At 40.6% G+C, this 22,425-nt stretch overlaps 2 protein-coding genes across 5 annotated transcripts in view; one reads left to right on the top strand and one right to left on the bottom strand.

Moving 5' to 3' along the window:
• The window catches only part of LOC144087986 (heparan sulfate glucosamine 3-O-sulfotransferase 2-like), a 186,729-nt gene that overhangs the window by 33,865 nt on the left and 130,439 nt on the right, over positions 1 to 22,425 (bottom strand). For all 4 annotated transcript variants that reach the window (XM_077618154.1, XM_077618153.1, XM_077618152.1 and 1 more), the window contains one exon: positions 5,078 to 5,179. The gene's annotated coding sequence lies outside the window, so the exon portion shown is untranslated. The remainder of the gene's footprint in view (positions 1 to 5,077; positions 5,180 to 22,425) is intronic.
• LOC144087989 (heparan sulfate glucosamine 3-O-sulfotransferase 4-like) overlaps positions 21,064 to 22,425 on the top strand; it is a 70,585-nt gene continuing 69,223 nt past the window's right edge. Inside the window, exon 1 of the mRNA XM_077618158.1 lies at positions 21,064 to 22,112. Coding sequence (XP_077474284.1) covers positions 21,583 to 22,112 — 530 coding nt within the window. The 5' untranslated portion in view covers positions 21,064 to 21,582. The remainder of the gene's footprint in view (positions 22,113 to 22,425) is intronic.

The raw sequence follows: 22,425 nt of genomic DNA, 5'->3' as shown, positions 1-22,425 counted from the left end.
AGAGGGTTGGAACGAATTAATTTGTTTTTAGTTCATTTCAATGGGAAACGTCCGCTCGAGTTACGAAAAGCTCGACATATGATCCCAGTCCCGGAACGGATTAAGATCGTATGTCGAGGTACCACTGTAGTCGAGTTTTTGTGGGCACAATTAATGTAACCCTCTACTTTTATGACGATACTCGCGCTTCAACAAAGTTCGGCTACTGTCCCTAAAATTGAAGATTACAGACATTTTTGTGCGGGCAAAAGGTACTAAAGTGCTGGACACGACAAGCTGATTTTTTTATAGTACAGGCAATTGATATCGCAGCAAACAGAGCAGTAAGCCAGTAACAACTTACGTGAGCGCAGGAAATCTATTTGACCAATTAGAACGCACTTCCATAAAGCCCGCCCCCGTGATGTTTGTGTCGAATATCGTAATCGCAAAAACTGGGAGACAAAACTCTAATTCCAACCAGAGCTACACGTAGATAACGCCTTATTCTTGGTGTATTTTGAAGGAATAGTGCGCGAGAAAGTAAAAAAAATAAATGTAAACAGTCTCCTATCTATTCCTTTTAGCTGGTGTAAACGTTTCCCTTAGCATTAACAGCGCCAACTTGCATGTCAAAGTGAAGCAGCTCAATAACGCAAGTTCACGCGGAGGTTAATTACGTGCCCGCGCGTAAATAAAAGCAGGTACTCGGCCTCCTCGCCGCAATTGACTCCCTCTGCGGGCATGGGGGATTAGCTTGACCCACCCCGAATGAGCAGGCAGCTGTTGGTGTGTGCGCGCACATGTGTGTAATTACGGCAGGGACGCCGCAGCTCAATTTATTGAATACTTCAACTCTGTCATAATTTGAAGTCGAGACGAGGCGGCCGTGACTTGTTGTCCCTGCAGCCCCCGTGACAATCAAAGTCTGATTTGCAGCCGCGGATGACATCGTCACTTGATTCTTTTGTTTTTTTTCCTAACACGATCAGTCGGATGCTGCACAAATCTCATTTAAGCAGTTGTGTGCTGAATGTCGAGAAGTTTGATCCGATTTTACCAATTAGATCTGCCGACGCAGCCACTTACAGTTGCTCGAAGCTTTGACTTTGAGCCATGTGCTTCTTCAACCTGTCACGGGAGCGAGCGCCTTTACTACTACTACTACTACTGCGACTACTGCGACTACTACTACAACTACTACTGCTGCGACTACCACTGCGACTACCACTGCGACTACCACTGCGACGACCACTGCGACGACCACTGCGACGACCACTGCGACAACCACTGCGACGACCACTGCGACGACCACTGCGACGACCACTGCGAGGACTACTGCGACTACTATGAGTACTGCGACTACTATGAGTACTGAGACTACTATGAGTGCTGAGACTACTATGAGTGCTGAGACTACTATGACTACTGCGACTACTACTGCGACTACTACTACTGTGACTACTACTGTGACTACCACTGCGACTACTACGACTACTACTGTGACTACCACTGCGACTACTACTGCAACTACCACTGCAACTACTACTGCAAATACTACTGCGAGGACTACTGTGACTACTATGACTACTGCGACTACTATGACTACTATGACTACTGCGACTACTATGAGTACTGCGACTACTGCACCTACTACGACTACTGCGACTACTACTGCGACTACTACTGCGACTACTACTGCGACTACTACTACCTTGTTCTATTCTCTTCCTTTAATGTGTGTCCTCGTTGCCTAAAAAAGATACAAAATGCACATTTGACTAATATCAATGGCACGGAAAAAGGATCTTTGAATCCACAAAGCGGCATTGGACAAGACGCTGACCCCCCACGATAAGCAAAAATGTACAATTGTTTTCTTGGTTTGTTTATTTAATTATTTGTCATACCGCAAACGTAGGATCAATTCTAAAACCATGTTATCACCTGTGGCAGCACACACCAGATTTTTATGTCAGTTGGGCTTTTAAAACAGCTGGTTAGGCTCAGTGATTAGTCTGACACCTCACTAATACCAATACCAGGGATGCTAATGTCAACTGAATATCATGCGTTTGCGTACCCATACTTGCTCTCAATCTGCAATTTCGCTGGAGGAGATTAGACTGTTTATGCTCGTCTCTAAAGATAGCAAATCCCCAGTCAACTGCGCTGCCAAGGGTTATTAATCCCACCGCAGAAAGACGCAACGCCGTTGGAAAATCCCACAGATAACTTCATTTCACGCCATTTGCTCTGGACATCTGTGAATGTTCTCCACCCATTAGCGACACAAGCTTATAATCACTTTAAAAGCAATACTCGAGATGTGTACTCAAAGTATTTCGTTAAACTGCTATGATATCATATGAATTAGACATTCTTTATAGCAACTATCAAAGAAAATCTAGTCCTTTAAAATTCCTTGGATGCGTAACATTGCAGTCTTTTTTAAAATGAGTGATAATCTACTGTTCAACGATCAAATTAAAGAAAAGTAAAAATTACTCAATGAACCCTTAGTCCATTTTAAACTGGAAAATTTAGATTTGATTTTTTTTTTTACACAAAAACAATTTAGCTTTTCACAAACACTCTGTATGACTTTGTCACCATCGACGCCAATTTCAAATCCTCGATCAATCCTATTTATGTTGTACACCTCAAAGACAATTTAGAGATGCCACGCAAGCAGGTTCCAAACCCGAACAAAGGTTCTAACAACTGAAGCACGTTGTGGCGTTGTCGTGAACCAATCATGTGGTATTATCGGAGGAAAGTGGCACCCTTTTGCTCTTGACACAGAATTTTCACAGAAAAATGTTCAGCTTCAACACAAAGGCCGATTATGTTCCTTCTGCTATTCCTAGTGAACAATAAGTCAAGTGGGGGTCTCGGCGTATCCATGGATGCGCTACATTGAACATGCTAGTGCAACATATGATTTTATTGACGCAAGACAAGTCATAAGATGGCTGCAAGCATGCAATTAGTCATGTTTTCGACGCGTACAGTTTTTCTTTCCAACTTTTCTTCGCCTATTTTGCTCATTCACATATTACAAATGAATTTGGAATTAAATCTGCTGTCTTATTAATTGGTTAAGGTCTTCATTTTGAATACTTTTGCCAATGCATTTATAGCAGAGCAAAAAAAACATTATTTTTTTCCCACATGGGGGATATTTGGAGTTTTAAGAGCCGGAATATTATGAATATTTTATATGTTCGTATACACGGGATTCATTTTAAATATTGCTTTTAGAGGGAATTAAAGGTTATGATACAAAGACACTGGTCAAAGATTTTTTTTTAGAAATCCACTGCCAAAAGGCAAAGGATAAATGGTAGAAACCTGCATTAGTTCAAATTCATAAAAGTGGAATCACTCCATCATCATAAATACATAACGAAGTACTTGACCGGGAAACTAATTGATGGAAACTGATTACCTTGCTTGGGGCACATTTACACCACGTGTAAAAATACAGAAACATCTTTCCCGATATAAATTTGTGCACACAGATCCATTTCTTCCGTGCGGAATATTTAAAAATGTAAATAATGGATTCTTAATAGTTTCGGAGGTTGACATAATTGCAAGACGGTCACCACGTAGCCCCCATTAAACTATTTTATTCATGCCCCTCTTGCTTTTAATCTTCTATCAATGCCTTTTTGCGTAATGTCTTTCCATTAAGCCCGAAACGCATGAACATTACATTAAACTGAGTGCATTTCAAAAGAGCGTGCGCCCGTGTGTGTGTGCTGGTACGCCCGTGTGTGTGTTTTTGTGTGTTTCTCTGTGTGTGTGTCATTATCAAAGAGACATGCCATAGATTCATATAAGAAAAATAGACAGAAATGGAACATTTTCCCAACGAGAACACTCGTAATATGACCTATTGATGAATCTTTACTTATTTAAAATTTCATCTTCCTGTCTTCTCGTGTTAAGCACCCCGTCAGTCTGAATCTTGACGATTCTACTTGAGCGCCATGTCTAAATGACCCTCAAAATACTCCAACAAAGGTGTCACCATGGCGATTGCATCAGAGTGATGGGGATTTAAAACAAGGGAGGAGGGGGGCATTAATATGAATTATTAATGGTTGGTGTTTTGTCAGCGATAGCCCGGAGAAGACTGCTGACACTCGTCACATCTCAAATAATAATAAACGCCACGGCCTTTGCGTCACGCGCTGGGGAATTCAAATCGAACCCGTAAGGTCTAAAAATGTAGAACAGGAATTCAGGAGTGGATTTTTTGGGGGGGAGGGATTTCTAAAATAGTGGAAAATAAATCAGGATTGTAAACGATCGTAAAGGTGATATAACACTAATGTTAACAAGGTGGAATTTCGATTATTCATTAGAGGGCTCTTGGACTTGCTAAATTATTTAAAATTATGCCTGGAAATGGTGAAAAATTCAGCCGTTTCAGACGAGGTGGGCGTGTCCACTTAAAATGGTGAAATGACACGCCATTTGACTATCAATCAAATACTACTACTACCACTACTACTCCTTGAAGGGAAAAAATGTATGTATAAATACAGATGGGAGATATATCAGCAAATATATTCCCTCAAACATGTCATTTATCACACACAGCAACAATGAGGCGTTCTAAAGCGGCTCAGCTAGCATAAAGCCTAGTCCAAATACTGCTTGTCATGAAGGATATGCAAGTGCTAAATCAGTTCTCCAGTGGACTATCCAAAGTAAAGATGCTTTTATGGAAAAGTGAAGTGATTCAAAGAGCCAGTGGATTTCTTTCAAAATGAGTCAGGATGGTGAACTAAAAAGGCATCTTAAAAAACCCCTGAAAGATGTCATATTTTGTACGAAAGGGACATTTCAAGAAAGCAAGAAGCCATTTCCAAACCACATCTAATCTCCCACAATGCCAGTGTAAACCAACACACACTGGATACAAGAAAATCCAATGCATACAATTATTATGACAATCCTAGTTAAGAAATGACATTTTTTCCACTTATCAAACCCCGACTTTAGGTGAACCACTATAACTTTTCAGACCCGAGCAGTCATATTTTTGAAAATGCAATTCCAAACATTCCAATTTTATCCTTACCTGTTTCACGTCTTTTCACGTCCAACATGTTGGTCCAAACCGACTGTGAAGGTGCCAGTGTTGACTCATCAAAAGTTTGCAGGAAAATCCAGTTTGGTGAATCTACAGGGTTGGAAAAGAAAAGAAACAGACAGGAGAGTCAAGCTCAATTCGTGAACGTTGACGCTAACCGGGGGTGACGAGGTGACGAGTCTGCGGTTGGATTTCTCTCCATCTGCCACCGGGATCGAGGCTTGTTAGCTCAAGAACTAGCACGGAAGGTTTGTCGTCAGAGATTTTGATCCCTGTGTCGACAGTGCAAAAGCCGTTAGAAATACTGCACGCAACATTTGCCCTAAAGAACAAACTTTGCACCAAATTATTGGTTCAAAGATTCAATTCGAAGAAGAGTCTAGTGACACTACAGTTCAGGTTCATCCTAAAATCTCATTGGCAAGTTGACAATTTCTAACTTTTGATTAAAACGGGACCATTACATCAAATTGCTTAAGTCTTGCTGAATATTCACCACCCTGCGTTTAACCATGTCAAGTCCCTATTGCTTTTTTTGCATGTTTCTAGATAAATTAGCCTCGGGGAAAAGTCTCATGTTATAGTAAGGCCAGTGCCTGATAATGACAGAGGTGTCCAAATTATTGCTCGTTTTGTTTTTGCTGCTTTTCTATCTCTTTTTATTACATTTTGGTATTTAGTTTTTTAACTAGGTCTACAATGTCTTGTGTGTCTTGTATCTGTTTTGCTACTGCAACCAAGAAATTTCACGAATACGGGATGAAATAAAGTTCTAACCTAACCTGCCCAGTTTTTATTGGCTCGCAGCAAATGATGAAAATATTGTTGACAATGGCCCACGCAAGAAGCTGAAATTCACCCTACTTTCCATTACCTGAAGGTTCAAAACCAGACACCATGTTTAAACAAAGTATATACATTTTAGAATATCCTTACACATGTTGTTGCCTTAAATCATTCACTTCCATTGGCAGTTATAGATAACAATTGATCGTTTATAGCACATGGCGCCATGATGTAAAGTCGCTGCAATCAGATTCGACCTACAACATCATAATAATTACAAACCGCCAAGCAAAAGACTTCCCGCTGCCTGTTTTCACCGATGAAGACGTACGTGGACGTGACCTGCGGTCGCCATTTTTCATGAGCGGTGTCAACATCTGACAGCTTTCCTGAGCTATGTTTCGCACGCTTAACATCTGGACGGAGGAGGACTCGCTTTGCGTTGGGACCCCCGTAAATGTCCTTGTGGCTAGATGCACCCAGACCAGATGGAGGACAGACTCTGGTCGGTCATATTTTAGCGCCGCCGTAAATTTAATCAGAAAACACGCCACGGCTTTTTATAGAATGCAGTTTGACAAGCTGGCCAACATGAAAATATTAGACAAGTGTGAGATCAAGTCACGTAATTATATCTACACCGTGTTCCTAATTTGGGAATAACACAAGGCTAAGATTCATTAAAGATACGAGTTGAATTCATCTCTTGACGATTGTCATTTCTCAAAACATCTTTCCTTATTTGAATGCATAAAAATACCAAAGCCCACTCAAAAACACCTCAAAATTAATATTTAACTTAATTTTCACAGAACAAATTGCATTAAAGAGACCTGTGCAGCATAAAAACACAATAATAATATATCTCTCAACTCCACACTTAACCTCCAAAGGCAAAATAAATAAATAAATGCATTTAAAAAAATGAGTGAGTGCAAAACACGCACCTCACAAATTGAGCTTTTTGACCAATGTTGCTAAAATTGGCCATTTTGGTGTAAAAAAGCCATTTTGGGGAAAATGCTAAGGTTGAAAAATGGATAAAACTAAATCCTGAAGGTTATTTTTGTTTTTTGGTGTTTTGGCAAAATTTGCTGATCATTTTGAGGGCTCGCCATTAAAACATTAAATACATATCTTAAACTTCATTTTATGCTGAAACCCGCATTTCCAAACCACTTTTTAACGACGTAACACAAGGCCAATGTGACAGAAGACATCAAAAAACATCAAATATCTCATATCAAGCCGTGATAAATGGAGAACAAGCTGAGACAATCATCCAGTTTCTGTTGTTAAAAATAAAACCCCGATAATACTCGTTAATTATTGCATCCCGTAAAGGCACTGATTACGCTCCCGGGCAAACCTGCTACCGCAAAAGACAAAGTAAATCACAGTTGAAAACCATATTTATCAACATTTTTTGGGTTCTACCAATTTTACAGGGAACAAAACGGTACCTGAATTAAGCAGAACCCTGGAATTATTAGACAATTAGCTCTTAAATAGATGATATATTCCACTGCGGGTTCGCAGGATAACACTATTCATACACTTCCATCCCATTTTTCTGTCAAATGACACATTTTCCGTGTTCGTGCGGCACCAAGATAAGGCCGAGCAGGACGGCTGAGAGTCTTGTGAATTGATGGAGCGGGTGTTTGGGTCTCTTTTCATTCAAAACGTGGCAGGAATTGATAAAAGAAAAAAAAAAGCCTCCCGGTGACCTTCAGGCGCATGGAGAATGGTGCTCTTGTTTTCTCTGCTTCCATTTGGGCGCTCAATGTCTACTAAATGGATGCGCCAGTGTTAGAATTCAGCCATGGGTCGCTGGCTTTGGCTTTCATTTTTGGAGACCACGCATTTGCTTTTCATGTTGGTTATTATGGCTAATAGCATGTTAGTGTTGATAACTTACCATTTAATTAGTGCTGCACTGATACATGCGTCGGCAGCAACTAAATAATGCAGGGATTATTAAGAAATATTTGGATAATGCTGTGTGATATGTACTTTTTAAGTACTGGTTTCTAACTGTCGTCTTACCCAACATACCTGCCAACTATGCGCACCACTGTCCATTATTTATGTTGACTACCACTGCTTAGGTTGACTACCACTGCTTAGGTTGACTACCACTGCTTAGGTTGACTACCACTGCTTAGGTTGACTACCACTGCTTAGGTTGACTACCACTGCTTAGGTTGACTACCACTGCTTAGGTTGACTACCACTGCTTAGGTTGACTACCACTGCTTAGGTTGACTACCACTGCTTAGGTTGACTACCACTGCTTAGGTTGACTACCACTGCTTAGGTTGACTACCACTGCTTAGGTTGACTACCACTGCTTAGGTTGACTACCACTGCTTAGGTTGACTACCACTGCTTAGGTTGACTACCACTGCTTAGGTTGACTACCACTGCTTAGGTTGACTACCACTGCTTAGGTTGACTACCACTGCTTAGGTTGACTACCACTGCTTAGGTTGACTACCACTGCTTAGGTTGACTACCACTACTTATGTTGACTACCACTACTGATGTTGACCTCCACTATTGATGTTGACCTCCACTACTGATGTTGACTACCACTACTTATGTTGACTACTACTACTTATTTTGACTACTTATCTATTTATTACTTATCTATTGATTATTTATGTGTTCATTTGTTTGATGGTTGTTGTTATTTTTGCACTTACCTACGTATTTATGTTGTGACTACGTACTTATGTTGACTACTTATTTATTTATTGATTAGTTAGTGTTATTATTTATTTGTCCGTTTGTTTGTTGTTATTTGTGCACTTTGTGGTGATTCTTTAAATCTCATTATACTTGTATTATCACAATAAAAGCATTCAAATCAATTCAATAAAAAAAATAAAGATGACAGACTTCGGAACGTGTGGTGTTGCATCTATGAATAATTACTATTGTTTTGGCATCATTTTCATTGGGAAAATATACTTTCCTGGGATAAAATGAAAATACTACAGTGCATGAACAGTACTGTAAATGATATGACAGCCAAAATAAGATTTGTAATCACAACTACATTCTGCAAACACCTCAGAGATAAGATCCAAATATAGGAAAAAGCCCCAACAGAATCTTTTATCTTGGGACTGAATGGATAAACTTGACCTGCGTTTGGCGCTTATCACAATGTGGCAACTGGGAACGAATTTCTCGTTCATGTGGACATTTAGCTCAATCTCTCGTGCACAGAATTCTCCTCCGGCCGGTTCTTAATCGCACTTCTGGACAAATCATGTGCAGTGTAACGATCGGATGTGGATCTGATCTGATACCCTGCAAATATATTGAGGAGAAAGTCTTTTCTATCCCGAATTTGAATAACTCTACCCGGCTTTATTAGCAAAAACTATATTTTTAGCCAATCAATTGTGCAACACAAAATTCCCTTTAAATATTTGGTTCTCATGAATAAACTTATATAGAAAATAGTCCAGTTTGATGAATTGAGCTCTCGATTGTCTTTTTTTATTTTGTTTATTTTTTTACTTTTATGCTCTTTTGTGTAAATACAAATAGTACCATAGTATAAAAAGTATTGTATGTATTTTTTTTGCAATATACTTCTGGATTATTTTAATGAATATTAACTTATAACTATACTATATAAAACTTAACTTATATAGAAAATAGTCCAGTTTGATGAATTGAGCTCTCTTGATTGTATTTTTTTACGTTATTTATTTTTTTACTTTTATGCTCTTGTTTTTTTGTGTAAATACAAATAGTACAATAGTATAAAAAGTATTGTATGTAATTTTTTTTGCAACATACTTCTGGATTATTTTAATGAATACTAAAAAAAAAAAATCACTGGGCTCTTGATTGTAATTTTTTTGGGGCCCCTTTTATATTGCGGCATGACAATCAAAATTTTGCAGTATTTTTATGAAAATAGCATGATCTACACAGCTTTTTTAAATGAAATCCAACGGATTGGGCAGGTGTATTTGTAGTACGTTACCATAGGAACAAGGTGTAAAATTCCACCTCTAAATGGAAAGCAATTCTCATTTGTTGACGCAGTATTGCTTAATATCTATCCAACAAGACAAATCTGAAAATACCAGAGTGTTCAAAAATGACTGGGAAGAGGGGGTGAGGGATCGGGGAGGCGCCCACTTATGCAAGCCATTGTGCGTATTCACACTGAGCGGCGTGATGTTAGGAGGAGGGCGTGAGGGCCTCAGCGTGGCTTTTCCGGCGGTGAGCCTCCCTGTTTATGAGGCTTGTTTTTCATCGACTGTGCCAAGAATCAAGAGGGCTCATCCCTCAGAGACTTCAGATGAAACTTTCAAAAGAAAGAATGAAAAGGCACGTTCGCCCGAGGCTGCATATGTGGGTGAACGTGGCGGCGGGAGACAGAAAGAGAGAGAGAGAGAGAGAGCGAACGAAGAGAGAGCGAGGAGCAGAAGAGGAACACCACGGCCTCCGTTTCCGCCCCCACCGGTCCAACGATAAATCACACACGCACACGCCGTCTGCGAGACGTAAACAAATTGGCGGCGAAGCGCATCAGACGCTTGGCGCAGCGTGAACCACAATAAAATGGAACATTCCCGCATCTTTTTCTCACCCAAAGACGACGAATGGTTCATAAAACGGACTACAAACAGAATAGCTTTGCCTCTAAATGTTAGGATACGAGGTTTTGATCTGGCGCCATTATCAAGCATGTTTTATGTATGATTTAAATGCCAGATTTGAACATGTATCATGCACAAATAATGGTAAATATGAGTACAATTTTCCTTCTCCAGTCTATTTTTTTCAGTTAACTTTTACCCCCAAAAATATTTACTTTAAGGTTTGTATCCTAAAGTTGAGTTTGATCATTTTTTTGGAGCAGATAAATAAGAAGAATTGAAATGTCAAAAATAAAATAAGCCGAAATTGCCTTTTTAAACCCGTTTAAAAAAGGAGGTCACTACAGTGGACGAGATGAGGATTTGTTTTTTGTTTTTTATCCCTACAGAGTTCTAGAAACATAAATAATCCTGATTTATTTGATAATAACTCATGCATTAAAGAGCCTTTTACACAATACTTTGAGTATCATGCATTGTTCTGGTGAAAGACTTGGCAATTGTTTGCAGAAGGAAAAAATATTTTAAAAATATTTAAAAAAACATGATTCCGAAAGTTCTCGCAGGCCTGATTGGCGGGGTGCAAAGTTTTTGTGGGCTCCTCACAGTGTCAAGATTGACAGAACAGCTGTCATTGCCGTTACGTGATGCGGCGCAAGGGTGAGGCCACGCTTTCGTCAGCCCTGATTGCCAATTCTTGATTCGGAGGACTCTTCGGGGAAAAACATTCAGGAGAGTGAGTCAAATACTGCCAGTGTGGTTGCCAGAGTTATACCGTAAAAATAGTGTTTAGTGGTCTGCTTGCCAGTTGTTAGATCAAGGGTTGAAAGCGACATTCCTGTGTTGAAATACGAGTGTGTGTGGGTTTTCTCCTGGTATGCCGCTTACCTCCTATGTCCCCAAAACATGCACAGTGGGCTAATAGATAACTCCAAATTTTATTGAGGTATGAATGTGAAGATATCTTTGTCTCTCTTTGCCCTACGAGTTTGCTAGGATTGTCACCAGCACCTCAAAACCCTCGTGAGGATAAGCGGATTGGAAGATGACCGGATATCAATTCAGAAAATAAACCGTGGTTCTCAAACTGCAGGTTTTGGGGAAAAGGTGCATAGAAGATTGACTAAAAACTTTAGGTCAAGTTCAGCTGTATTCCACTTGGACTCTAAAAATTCACATCTAATGTTTAAAGATGCGATGTATCCATAACGGCAGAATGCCAAATTAAGAGTCCGAAATTATCAGTTATTTGGGACTTTTGCAGAGAAAACGCACCTTATGGAGAAGCACTACCAATTTCGACATACGCAGTTTCTGGGTGTGATGACCATTAGGCTTTTGTTGTTGACGATGACGACAGGGCCTATGTCCGATTATTATTATTATATTATAATGTTGGCTCTGATGATGGAACAGTTGGAAAGAAAAGTAATCTGCGAGGAAGGTACTTGCTACAAAATGTACGAGAAGCCGACAGACACCTTTACGTTGCTCACTACTGTCAACGGGAATAGGCTTCCTTCCGGTTGACTTTGGAGCGTTTGGGAAACAAATCACTTCCTCTCCTGCGGCAGATGACTCCCCCATCTCACGCGTGTGTGTGCACTGTAACCCCGTAAATGGCCGGATTAGAATGCCGTACAGTTCGCCAGCCGTGTGCAGCCATCGGAGAACTCCCTTAATAGTGCTGCCGAAGGAAGAACTCTTGCATTCGGAAACTCATAAATATGTAAAGCTATTTTTTTTTTCCTTTCGGCCCCCGGTACGCCTGAAATGATTTGCTAGATAGGCCAGCCGGGGTGGTCTGAACTATTATCGTTATTAATGTCTTGACAGTCATTGCTAATGAGGTGATTCGGTATCAAAAATGAATAAACACAATTAAATTAAAGCTCAATACTTTTCATGGCAGTGCATATTTTGGGAAATTATCCTTTGTATTTATGGACGGGTTCACTACAGCCAATCAAACGCGTCGGATAGTTTTAAATTAGTGATATTTTGTTGTTGCGATGTTTGTTGCAGCATTAATTCGTCCTTCAATAAGATGTTCTGAAACTGATGTTTTTCCCAAAAAGATATACTGTATTTTCACGACTATAAGGCGCACATAAGTCTTAAATTTTCTCCAAAATAGACAGGGCGCCTTATCATCCAGTGCGCTTTATATATGGACCAATACTAAAATTCTTATCACGATAAAATAAAATAAATCAGTCGATAGGGTACACCTTCCTCTACAGCTCTCACAACTACGGCAAGCAGCCCCCGACTCTACTATTTTCCCCGTAGAAAAAGTACTGCGCAGTGACTGCTGTAATATATAGTTCTTTTGTCAATACACCCAATGGATTGTGGCCTGGACATTGACATCAACACAGCTTTACGAAGCAACCGAACTCAGTTTTGCTTCCGTTTCCTTTTTAAAAACGTGTTTTTAGCGTGTGGGTGTAGCGTGTATGTTTAAGCTGGTGTATGTTTTGCCATGCCTGGCTGCGTCTATAAAAACGGTGCGTCCTTTGTGTGTGTAAAATACAGAAATAGCACTCGTTACTGACACTGCGGCTAAAAATACGATGCGCCGTATAGTCGTGAAAATACGGTATATCCAAACGATATACAAATATTACCTTATGCACTGTATGGAGTGCATAGCATATTGTGGCGGGATTTGTACACCTTTTTTGTGTGAGGGATTATTTTCCAAGCAAAATTTGGATTGGCGAGAGAGTTGGCTGTTTTCCTAACTTTGTGAAAATCAGGTATTCACTGACCACCAAAATACAAGGTCACAAAAAAGTAGCCACGTACGCTTACGATTCAATTGATTGAGTATTCACTATGCGCTTCACATTCACTACTTTCACGCACGTGCGCTGCCTCAAAGCTGCTTTTCCAACTAGATTACAATTTTATTATGTGGAGGACAATTTGAGAAACTATTTATCAAAACATATATTGTTTCTACAATAGACGGTTTAACAGGATAGCGAGAAAGAAAGACAAGAAAATATGCAAATATTGTTAAATATATATGCAACTTGAGTATAATTAGCATTGCAAGCTCTTTACGACTAACTGAAGGGACACCAAATGGAGTGGTGATATAGCTGGGAACCAATAGGATTAGGGAAATGGAAGATAGATCATGTTAGGGGGTACACGGTCGATTGGTCGCCGGTCTTTTGGTCGCCGGTCTTTTGGTCGCCGGTCTTTTGGTCGCCCGGAAGGTAAGTGATAATTACCATTTAAATCGTTGCTCAAATTCCCTAAATACAAACTGCGAATTACTATTTAGTTATACTTAATGCCCTAGTAATTATTAGGCTAAAGAAAAGCTCGGACCTTTATTGTTTTTTGTTGGAGAACTTGTTAAGACCCTGACTGACGTAGCTTCTTAAAGGGACAACGCATGTACATACAAACTCATACACACACACGTCGGCTCAGTGAAACTGCTCAGGGCCATTGTTGGCTTTTATTGATGCGTAGACTTTGTTGTTTTACCTTGTTTTGTCGCCGGTCTTTTGGTCGTCGGTCTTTTAGTCGCCGGTCTTTTGGTCACCCGTTGACGCGGTCGGGGCGAACAAAAGACCGCGACCAAAAGAGCGGCGACCAAAAGACCGCGACCAAAAGACCGGCGACCAATCGACCGCACACAAGGTTAGGGTGTGAAAGAAGTCAAACGCGGGATTCGACGTTCAATTTGATATGATTACGTTTGAACAAGCACAGTACAAATTCGATTAGCGGAAATGAACACTCCGATTTTCCATGGCACAACCTCAAAATTTTCGCCGGATATTTTCAGCTTGCTGTCACTTTGCGCTTGTCTGTGGCGGCATAATTAACGAGCGCATGTTTTACGATAAACACGAGGCTCCCGTCAACGACAAAGTGGGATTAGGATGAGTCAAAGACAGGTGATTAGTCATCCAGAATGAAACGAGCGTTGGCACGAGAGACGTGCCGCGGCGGGCAAACAATGGTGCAATGAAATGTAAAATATCATCAGCATTGCGGCGGCGGCGGCGGCGGCGGCAGCTGTCGGCAATTCCGGACCAGATTTAGCCAGCAGAGAGATTTTCTCTCTCTTAGGCCCGTTTTTTTTTTTGCTCTGCGGTGGAGGGACTTACTTTCACACATTGCTGTGTCACATGTCAGAAAGAAACAAGAGGGTCAGTGTTTATTGCCGCCTTCAGACTTGGGGAGGGGATACAAACACATTGCGCTTCTCCCTTAGGTGCATTTATCCCCAACATGACTCCCACTTTTTTTCCCACTTCCCTCCTCGGTGGAATACTGGCAAGACACGTCTCGTGTCCTTGTGGAATCTTTGACATTGAATTGCATCAAGTCAAGACGAAACTTCTCGGTGGTTGGGAAAATAAAAATCACAATTTTTGCATTGATTAATTCACCTCGTGTGACACTCGTTTTCCTCCCACTTGTGCACGCCGTTAAGCTCCCACCCTCAGACGTCGAACTCTTTTTATCTTTTAAGAATGCGCCGGCATTTTAAAACGCATCCACTCATCCGCGAAGAGCAGAAATACGTTAGAGGAGAAGTTCTGAAAGGAACGGCGTTCATTCAAAGGTCACAAATATCAAATGAGGAACTATATTAAGTAACCATAAAGGCTACCGTGCCAGTTTTAGATTCGTTTATTTACAATATTAATGTTGTTGCAGGCAAAAAACTATAGAAAATAAAACATTTTATCTGTCTTAAGCCGTATAATAGATGGTTTTTACCTGCATTGGCTGGGTGAATTGATTTCTTTTTTATTTGCCTAGGGGGAACAATAAGCTTTAGCCTTTTGAACTCTGCCTAGCAACAAGCATTCATATATTAGTCCAAACAATATTTATTGAATTTAATTGCTTAATTACTTGCACATACTAAAAACAAAGACAAAAATAAACAGTTTTATATGTTTTGCAGTGAAATCTACATTTATACGAGTTAGTTTTCCCATGGAAGCCTAATCACCAGACTTAAACCCAACAAAGAAAACTGTTTTCCACTATTTGATCCGAATCCTGGTATTCTCTTACTCTTTTTACAACTGAGTTCATTTAGTCCAGAAGTAAAGTACTACTTTAATTTTTAATTTAATTCGTGGTTGGGGATCTTCATTTGGGTCTCAATTTTGGCTTTCAAACCGACAATGTTTTAGGGAATGTTCATCGCGATTCTAACCGTTTTAGATGAGCATGATCAATGTACAAAGAGTTCGCGATTTTGTCCCTGCCTATATTTCTAATGAGCCTATCTTAACTTTTATCATCTCTTCTGTGGTGTCGCAAATTGCCGCTGAAGCAGGTGGATCTCATCCATTTCCTTTGCCCAACGGTTATGGTTTACACTGCCATCATTGCGGACACAAGTGTCTACCACAATCCCTTAATTAGGCAGTGATGAGCCCATTCATTTAGCATGCAAACCCCCCCAACCACAACCTCCCTTCACTCCCTTTCTAGTCACACGGAGGGTGTCGCTAATGATCTCGGCCAATGCTGACGTTCCGTTGGAGGGCTGCATTGAGTGCACATTAATCTTAGGTGCTGATCCGCTTTATAAATGACCCTGGTGCTTTGTTAATTCTCACTAGAACCTCACCTGGGGACATCTAGAAGCGCAAGAACTGAGTCGAGTCCCCCTTGGCCCACGGTCCCCATATTTTTGTTCTCAAACACCAACATCCCACCTTGGGAAGTATGATTGGTTCAAAGGTCAAAAGAATGTCATCTATCCTGATGTCATAGCATACTTTAAATTGGGAAGGAATTTAAACCCAAAAATGTAGCAGCATCTGATGTCAAAACAAAAGTATTTCTGTGACTATGCCAATTGTAGCCAAAACGAAAAGAATGGAAACAGCACACAGTTGGCCGCGTGTTGCATCAGTCAAACATCAACACCCTAAAGATAGTACTCTGGCTCAACACAGCAGACGGAGAATGAGATTAAATATGCGGCATGACACAATATGCTCCTCAAACTAACTTTTGACAAACAACTTTTAAATCCAGATTGATAATCCAGTAATAAGACAGCCCCTATTATTTATTTGTCCGTGTCTATTTTTTCACGGCAATTTTGTTCACTTAAATTCCAGGAGCACCCGCATATCAAAAACCTAAAACCATTACTAAGACTCAAAAGTACAACTGAATTAAACGGCAAAAATAGCAATTAACCGTATTTTCTCACATATTGACCACTTAAAATTGCATTAAAATTGTTGAATTTTATGATTTTTCTTGTATAAGACGCCCCCTGATTCACAATTTTCAGCTCCATATTCATTTAATAGGGAGTACAAATGTGTTACTTTGAAGGGAAAATTATCACGTTTTTGTTGTTGAGGATTTTATCTGTTTATCTTTTCTCTATTTTATAATAATAATAATAAATGACCATTTGTGACCGCATTTTCTTCCGTTATGGCGATTCGTCTTCATCACCTTGCAGTTCATCTTTCTTTTGAGTTAAAAATACGGCTTATATGCGAGAAAATATGGTAACTGTATTTTAGAGATAAGTTAACATTACACAAAAGCTAACTTGTGCACATTTAAGGCTTACCCTTGATTCAGTCGTCCTTTTGAGTTACGAATATGGCTTATATGCGAGAAAATATGGTAACTGTATTTTAGAGATGAGTTAACATTACACAAAAGCTAACTTGTGCACATATAAGCCTTACCCTTGATTCAGTCGTCCTTTTGAGTTACGAATACAGCTTATATGCGAGAAAATACGGTAACTGTATTTTAGAGATAAGTCAACATGATACAAAAGCTAACTGTTTGTTTCCAAAAATCAAAAGATTGGCTGTATAACTTCAGGGTTGTGCCACTAATTGCTGAATGGTGATCAGCTCTGGCAACAATAGAGCGGCATCCACATCTGATTACAAAGTTGGGATGCAAAAGGTCAAAAGGAAATGGGACAAAACCCAAAGGAGACAGCTTGAAGGCGCTTGGCAACTGAATTTAATACACATCCATCACTTTTATCATCTAATTAGTGGCCCGCGTGGCAGCCCGGTCAACACTGCGGGGAAGCGAGATTATTGATCGACGGAAAGGATGGTATCTATCACCGCACCTCGCCATCGACGCGGCTCGGGTGGCGCAGAGCGGAAGAGGCGGTTGCGGCAAAGTATCACGCTGGGAATCACTCGGGTGATGTACAAAATCGCCAATTGCCATCACAGCGGCAACATCGATAGAAGCTAAATGATTGGTAATTAGATTGTGGCGATTAGACTATTCTACCAAAGGGGGCATTGGGGGGCACCGGCCAGCCTAAATGACGGGTTGCCAGGCCAAATGCCACCCCAGTCGGCACCGATGAGGAAAAAAAATAGCTCTGGTCAACTCGACTTTCAAAAATGTGAATCTTCTTGTGAACTATAAGGTTTGTAAAGACTTATTTGCAGCCTAATATGACTAAAAAAAGAGTTTAGCTCTACATAGCATTGAATATAAATGCACAAAAGCATTAGATTGGGAAACTTTTGTGCAACGTTTTGCTCAAGAACCCTCGAATGTAACGGTTGCTTTTCTTGGAATTGAACGGCAATAGACAACAGTTAAAGAAAACCTCTTGCTTTTCTACTTAGTGGACGTCTTCACAAAGCATAGCAATAAAGAGAAACGCTATTATTTTCTTTCTATTGTGTGTATAAGAGTCCAAGGAATTCATGTTATTGTTATTGTTGTATTCAGAAGCACATGGAAATAATTGTCAAGGATATTGTTGTTTTCAATCTTTTGTTTGCATTGCCTCTTTTATTTGCTCAATATCTTGCCAGCATCAGTGAGGATCCATATAATAATAATAAGGATAATAATAATAATGATAATAATAATAATAATGATGATAATGATGATAATGATAATGATGATAATGATAATGATGATAATGATAATGATGATAATGATGATGATGATAATGATGATGATGATAATGATGATGATGATAATGATGATGATGATAATGATGATGATGATAATGATGATGATGATAATGATGATGATAATGATGATGATGATAATGATGATGATGATAATGATGATGATGATGATAATGATGATGATGATAATGATGATGATGATAATGATGATGATGATAATGATGATGATGATAATGATGATGATGATAATGATGACGATAATGATGACGATAATGATGACGATAATGATGATGATAATGATAATGATGATAATGATAATGATAATGATAATGATAATAATAATAATAATGATAATAATGATAATAATAATGATGATAATAATAATAAACGCTGACAAGGATTAGCGTTCTTGAAAATGAATGAAAGAATGAAAATTGTATGGTACTAATTTTCTCGATAGGATAAATTTGTGAATATATAGTTTGGGCCTTTTTGTATTGTCTGCATGCAAGTCGAATAAAATGCCAAACAATTCTAAATTTAAAAAAAAGTTTTATCCACAAAATTGTCATTCACATCAAAAGCTTCGATCTCAGAACTTTGAAGTGGACGTGCCAACCACTCAGTCCCTGTACCGCCATAACAGTTGTCTTTGTATAAGTTATAACAGATACAATTTCAAAAACAATGCACTAGTAAAGAATATCTCCTTCACATGACATTCATTCCTATTGGAGGAAATCACCATTCCCTTCTTCTGCCTAAATCTATTAGCGGACATCTTCTGTCAAATAGCAAGTTGATAGGCCATAACTGCTGCTGTCAGCCTTAAACAGTGCAACGCTCTTCAATTACACTGAGGTAGAGTAAAGTAACACCCTGAAAGCTTCAAAATGCTCACCTCAGCCCACCACAGTCTCTGCACAAGACACAATTTACCACTGGGGCCTATTTATTTTTCAAAATGACCCCAAAAACAAAAAAAATCAAGGTGTCAGGGCAGCACCTTGCCTGCGAATACATCTGATGTATTTCTCCGTGACAGGACAAAAAATAGCGCGGGCTCATTCCAGAGGGTTTCTGACAAGGATTGTTTGGGGTTGTGGCATGAAAACAGGTCTCCCACGGCACCCCCCCACCTTGTCTCTGCGTCTCGGTGTCTTTGGCAGGTGTCGTGTGGGATGACGGGTGGTCTTTAACCTCCACCGCGAGCTAAATTTTGTCCCAAAGTGGCACAGAGGCAATGCTTGGCCAATTTTTTGGGGGGGAAAGTGGAGGATAAAGTGTTTTCTAAGTTAGAATATTGTCATAGTGAAGGGAAAAAGTAGAGGAATGTTGACAATTGTTGTGTTTTTTATGGCTGCTGAGGTTAAGGAACTTGATCTTGCCACTTGCAAATATTGATAATTTATCTTCTAATAAGAGCCACTCTTGAGATGAATATTAATATTCAGTGTGTGACTCACAATAAAGGAGACTCGCATGGGTCTACTTGCAAATGCGGACATAAAAAAAGAAGAAATGCTTTGAGCTTAGAAAGCCTCTGGCAAATTTGAAACAAGTTTGAACAGAAAATTCAGTCCTAATATTTATCTAGTCATCCCCAGTAGAAGAGCTAAAACACACAATCTTTTAAAAATTTAATTAAATTTTTTTCTTAGCACAAATGACCATTCAGTTTTTCAATCATCTTGACCGTATTTTCATATTTCACAAGTCTTGGGATCTACTGAATTTATCACCACATCAAAAGTCATTGTAAAAAACTAGTTTTCACTATTTTAAATTATTTTTAAAAATGTATCGCACATGCAAGGTATGTCACTTGACTGCCTATTTAGTCGTAAAATGAGTAAAATAAGGAATGCGGCATTATGTTATGACGTGAATCGCTCATTGCATATATAAAATCGATGTCCATATATTCATTCATTCATTTTCCAAACCACTTATCCTCACAGGGGGTGCTGGAGCCTATCTCAGCCAACCTGAATTGGTGGCCAGCCAATGTTATTTTTTTTAAATCATCAAAAAGAGTCACTTGCCTAATAAAGGATTAAAAAACTATACTTTCCCATTGACGATGACAATGTTAATTGTGTTTTTTAATGCTTTATAATAATGAATTGCTCCAGAAATAAAGTGGATTTGCAAAGTAACCTGCTCAAATTCTCAGGCAATTTTCAAAAATATGAATCCCATTCCTTTCTCTAAAATTCCTCAAGATGACGCGCACGCAAAACTGTTGCTCCGCATCATCTTTTCCCCGCACGCCTTCTGCTTTTAACGCGTTTGAGTGCTTCAACGGGACACCAGCAGGGTGCAGACATGAGCTTTCGTGGACGTTAACGTGGGGAGTTCCAATAATTAATAATCGGGACTTTTATTGACAGGATATGAGCGTTGAGGGGGGGTCGGCTGGGGGGGTTAATGAAATTGACGTCATGGATCGACATGGGGGACGTTTGGGGTGGAACTCCTCTTAACGCACACCCCGTGTGAGCGAGGAGTGAGCGAGCGAGCGAGCTGACGGCGAGGATTGCGCGCGCCTCCACAGATGCTGTGACCACGGGAAAGAGTGGATGTGTTTCGCAACTCCTCTCCACTTTTCTTTTCTTTCCCCTTTTTTTTGTTAACCCCCTCTAGCGGCAAATAACCCCCCCCAAATCTCGCCACCGCCGCTTGGAGGAAGGATTATCATCACTACGATGGGTGGATCGGCGTCCGGGTTGCGCACTTGAGCAGCATCACTTCTTCTCCACTATCTCTCCGTCTTTTCTTTTTGGGCGCGCTCTCCCCGTTTTGGAAGGACGCCAGCCGCGGCAAGTTATCTCCAATAAATTCTGACATTGTCCGTCAGGCGTCAACTCATCGATCCCCCTAAAAAAGAGCGAGGAGGGAGGGGGACAACAGGGGGGGACTGGGAATTTTAACGACCCCCCCTCCCTTTCCCTCCTCCCTTATGAATATGCAATTTGTCGTGTTTGGCCGGGCTCGATCCGGCTTCGCCACTCTCTGGCTTTTTTGAAGCTGCGGCGGCGGGGACCGATTCTTGCTGAATTCCTCTTTTTTTTTTTCGTTGGTCCATGCAAGACTTGCAGTGGAAACATGTCTGTCCAGTTCCCTGAGAGGACCCCCGTTGTCAGAGATGGCATTCTGGTCCGGCACTGTCGCCTCTAAAGTGCCTCGGAAGATCTTGTTCATGTTCACCCTGTCCCTGTCCGTCACCTACTTGTTCTACAGCTTGATGAGCTGCTACAACTCGCTGCAGTTCCCGCTGCAGGACAACTTCGCCTACCAGGCTCGCTCGGCCGGCACCGAGGAGACCAGTCTGGCCAGGGAGCAACTTTCCTCCACCTCGCCGGGGTTCGACGGCGGGAGCACGGTGCCGCTGTCCATCGTGGACCGGCAGCAGGGCGGCGATCATGCCGGGACCCGGCGGGCGTCCCCTACCACCGATTCCGGTCGACCCCGGCCGGCCACGGAGGGCGACCTGCGGGTGAACTGCACCTCGGATTACGGCGAGAAGAAACTGCCTCAAGCTATTATCATCGGGGTGAAGAAAGGAGGAACCCGAGCCCTGCTGGAGGCGCTCAGGGTGCACCCGGACGTCCGAGCCGTTGGGAACGAGCCGCACTTCTTTGACAGGAACTACGAAAGGGGGCTGGACTGGTACAGGTGAGTCGAAAACGAGGACTCGACAACTTTCCGATCGGGCTGGCTGGGAATTGAACTGTTTTTTTTCTCGATGATGTCAAGGAGAAATAGGGATTCATTTATTTAGGTCTTAATATGATGAGGACGAGGGTGAAACCCTACAGAGTCAAGTTTTGCCTTGACTTTTTCCAACTTGGGAATGTACTTTTTGGTTGGAGATGGAATAATGTGAGCTCAGAGTAAAAAAAATAATAACCCGGAGGAGAATAATATTGCACGGTGAAGCTTAAAGGAAATCCTATATCGTCAATAACACGGTACCCGGACTAGATGT

This window comes from Stigmatopora argus, chromosome 14 (genome assembly GCF_051989625.1).
Source record: "Stigmatopora argus isolate UIUO_Sarg chromosome 14, RoL_Sarg_1.0, whole genome shotgun sequence".
In the NCBI taxonomy this organism is placed as follows: domain Eukaryota; kingdom Metazoa; phylum Chordata; class Actinopteri; order Syngnathiformes; family Syngnathidae; genus Stigmatopora; species Stigmatopora argus.
The sequence above is the reverse complement of the archived record's forward strand: the minus strand, read 5'-3'. Positions and strand labels throughout refer to the sequence as shown.